Source organism: Alnus glutinosa, chromosome 7 (assembly GCF_958979055.1).
Source record: "Alnus glutinosa chromosome 7, dhAlnGlut1.1, whole genome shotgun sequence".
Classification (NCBI taxonomy): Eukaryota; Viridiplantae; Streptophyta; class Magnoliopsida; order Fagales; family Betulaceae; genus Alnus; species Alnus glutinosa.
The window spans coordinates 21840653-21844166 of record NC_084892.1 but is presented as its reverse complement, the minus strand read 5'-3'; the positions used below and the strand labels follow the sequence as shown (position 1 = coordinate 21844166).

At 35.3% G+C, this 3514-nt stretch overlaps 1 protein-coding gene across 2 annotated transcripts; it reads left to right on the top strand.

Moving 5' to 3' along the window:
* Positions 1-780: 780 nt before the first annotated feature.
* On the top strand, positions 781-3283 carry LOC133873062 (probable mannitol dehydrogenase). 2 transcript variants are annotated; one of them, XM_062310778.1, is made up of 5 exons: positions 781-939; positions 1134-1247; positions 1631-2144; positions 2706-2859; positions 2949-3283. In XM_062310778.1, exons 1-5 carry the CDS (start codon positions 842-844, stop codon positions 3161-3163), a joined length of 1095 nt encoding a protein of 364 aa, XP_062166762.1. In that variant the 5' UTR covers positions 781-841; the 3' UTR covers positions 3164-3283. The 2 variants fall into 2 exon arrangements, with proteins under 2 accessions (XP_062166762.1, XP_062166763.1); XM_062310779.1 differs by having other exon boundaries at positions 2953-3217.
* Positions 3284-3514: the final 231 nt, after the last annotated feature.

Below are 3514 nucleotides of genomic sequence, written 5' to 3'. Positions count from 1 at the left end.
AAGAAGGAATATATAGGATTAATCTCATATCTTTATGTAATTCTCTTAAATAGCAGTTAATAGTACGTAGTTTCCCCAACAAACCAAACTAAAATAATTGGAATCGCCCATATGGCTCTGGTAAGTTTTTAATCAATTCGGCATATCTTACACATTCAATCTCATCTACCAATATGTTGTCCTACTCTCAATCTTGAAAATTTTATCATTGAATGTGACTCTCAATTGGTAATTTTATCTCTGCAAAATCTTCAAAATTCCCTTGATTGGCACATCTCATATGTTATTTATGATATCATTGACCCTCTTCCGGTCTCCATCTCTTAGAGTGCTAGTTAGAAAAGTTAATAAAAGTATAAACTTATGTGCTTATTTAGTGGCACATTAGGCCACAACCAAGTCTTTTTATGTATGCATTCCCACCGCTCCTCTTCCCCACCCTCAATCCGTATTGTAAGTGGGAATGACCCACCTCCTATTAGATTATTAAGTAGTTAGTTTATTTTTTGCATTAAGTTCGTTCAGTGCTTGTTTCTTGTTCAATGCATGGACTTAAAAAAAACATAATGATAATAATAATAATTGGAGTCTCGATTCTCACTCTCAATAGATCACTGAACACGTCAGCCCAGCAACCAATTTGATTAGACTATAATTTTCCCTAAGAAAAGTCCAATAATCATGCATGTTGTAGCCTGACTTTATAATCATTGTAGCAGGTGGATTAAAACTCATCACTAGCTCACTCAATACGTCAGACCAATTTATATATGTGTATATATGAACATGCTCATTATTGTTTCTCAGTACTTTGCTTTCTGAGTGTGGAAATTAGAGATAAATGGCGAAATTGCCGGAGCAAGAGCATCCCAAGAAGGCCTTTGGATGGGCAGCCAGGGATTCTTTGGGAGTCCTTTCGCCCTTCAAATTCTCCAGAAGGTACCGCTTCTCTTTTGTCATGCAATAAATCACTTAATATTTTTAATTCATTTTTATGAAAGCCAAACATTCATTAAAATGGGAGAATATTCATTGCATGCCAAACATTTTCTCTTTTGTAGTTGTTTCAAATTTATTATTTATTATTATTATTATTTTTTGTTTTGAATTCTTTAAAAATGGTGTGCCCACAGAGCAACCGGAGAGGAAGACGTTACGTTCAGAGTTCTTTATTGCGGGGTGTGCCACTCGGACCTTCACATGAACAAGAACGAATGGGGCACGTCCATCTACCCACTTGTCCCTGGGTATGTTTCCTAGGAATCCCACTACTCCTATATTATTTTGGAGGAGAGAGTAAATTTTTCTTTTTTTTTCTTTACGAATAAGTAAGCTTTTTCATTCAACAACTAAACCAATACAAGCAAATCAGCAGACAAGCTAAAACACGACAGGAAATACATGTAAAAACTAAGCCCTGTTTCAAACCCCCCAAAACAGAGCATAAAAACTAAAACACAAGAAAACTAGCATCAAGCCTGCAAATCCATAGTAATATTCCAGTTTTGAGAAAGAAGAAGATTTGCCCGAGTCTTCTTAAAACTGCCCCTGCCAAAAAGTCTGGATCGCACGTCCGAGAGTGTAAATTTTTATATCAAAAGCTCGATAACACTGAAATTTGGACTTGCAGGCACGAAATGGTTGGAGAAGTGACAGAAGTAGGGAGCAAGGTGAAAAAAGTTAAAGTAGGAGACAAAGTGGGTGTGGGCTACGTGATCGGTGCATGCCATTCCTGCGAGAATTGTAACAACGACCTTGAAGTTTATTGTCCCGACATGATCCTTACCTACAGTGCCGTTTACTACGACGGAACAGTCACATATGGAGGCTACTCAGACACAATGGTAGCCAATGAGCGCTACATCATTAGCTTCCCCGAAAACATCCCACTTCACGCCAGCGCTCCACTACTTTGCGCCGGGATCACAGTTTACAGTCCCCTGAAATATTATGGTTTAGCCGAGCCGGGTAAGCATGTTGGAGTTGTCGGCCTAGGTGGGCTTGGCCATCTAGCCGTTAAATTTGCAAAGGCTTTTGGAGTGAAAGTGACGGTAATTAGCACCTCCATTAGCAAAAAGGATGAAGCTTTGGAACATCTCGGTGCTGACTCATTTTTGCTTAGCCATGACCAAGAACAAGTTCAGGTAAATAAATAGTAGAGAAAACTACACTTTGTATTTCATATTTTAAATTTTAAAAAATATCAATTTAGTGTATTTATCTTTTTTTTTTTATTATTTTTTTTATTTCACCATTCATTAGGATTTTCCGTTACATCCTATTAAAATTTTTAAAATACCCTTGTTTCATTTTTAAAAAAGAAAAAAAAATCAAAGATTCAAACATGAATATTTTTGCAAGTTTCATTAAATCCTAACCAATGTCTAAATTTTTGTAATTTTTTTCTTTATAAAAAAAGAAGAAGAAATATTTTAGGAATTTTGACACCCATCCATTAGGTTTTAATGAAAAAACCTAATGAATGGGTGAAATTTAAATAAATTAAAAAATGGATACACTAAATTGACACTTTTTAAAATTTATTAATATGATTACAAAAATGATAAAAAAAAAATCAAGGCTGATAAGTGAAGTTTTTTCTAAATAGTGGTTGATGATTGATGCTCCTCATATATATATATATAGTCGTACTTTTTGATAGATTGGGTGTGTAATTTTGGGTACATGTTAATTAATTTGTACAGGCAGCCAAGAATACAATGGATGGTATCATTGATACCGTATCTGCTATGCACCCCATTTTGCCATTAATTGATCTTTTGAAAACTCATGGGAAGCTTGTTTTGCTGGGGGCACCAGAAAAGCCGCTTGAGCTACCCGTCTTTCCTCTGCTTGTAGGTAAATTCTATAAGATTGAAAAACTTTTGAGTGGTTGTATCGTTTTTTATTCATTCATAGTTATAGAGTAAATAAGACTTGTAAAACAGGTAGGAAGATGGTTGCCGGAAGTGCCACTGGAGGAATGAAGGAGATACAAGAAATGGTAGATTTTGCAGCAAAACATAACATCACGGCAGACACAGAGGTTATTCCAATGGAGTACGTGAACACGGCGATGGAGCGCCTTGCTAAGGGTGATGTCAGATACCGATTTGTCATCGACGTTGGAAACACCTTGGCCGCTACCATGCCTGAGGAGTAGCTTGGTTTCTTAATTTTGTTGTACTGTTCCAATAAATTTGTTTAATTGCTGTCTCCACTGGAGCCTTCTTTTTATAATATAATGCATATTTAATAAAACATATATGGACGGCCTTTTATATGTTTAGGCTTAAATTGATGCAACTCCAACAAGGAAAAGTTTGGATATTAATATATAAGAAGAAAGAAATCTATCATTTTCTCCCAAATTAATATTCCACATGAGTAATACTGTAAGGATTAAGGAAGACTTATGTTTTCTTTGAGTTCTCTTAAAATCGATATGACTTTTAAAATCACTATTAGATATATGATAGATTACTATTCAATTTTGATTCAATGGTAATTTTAA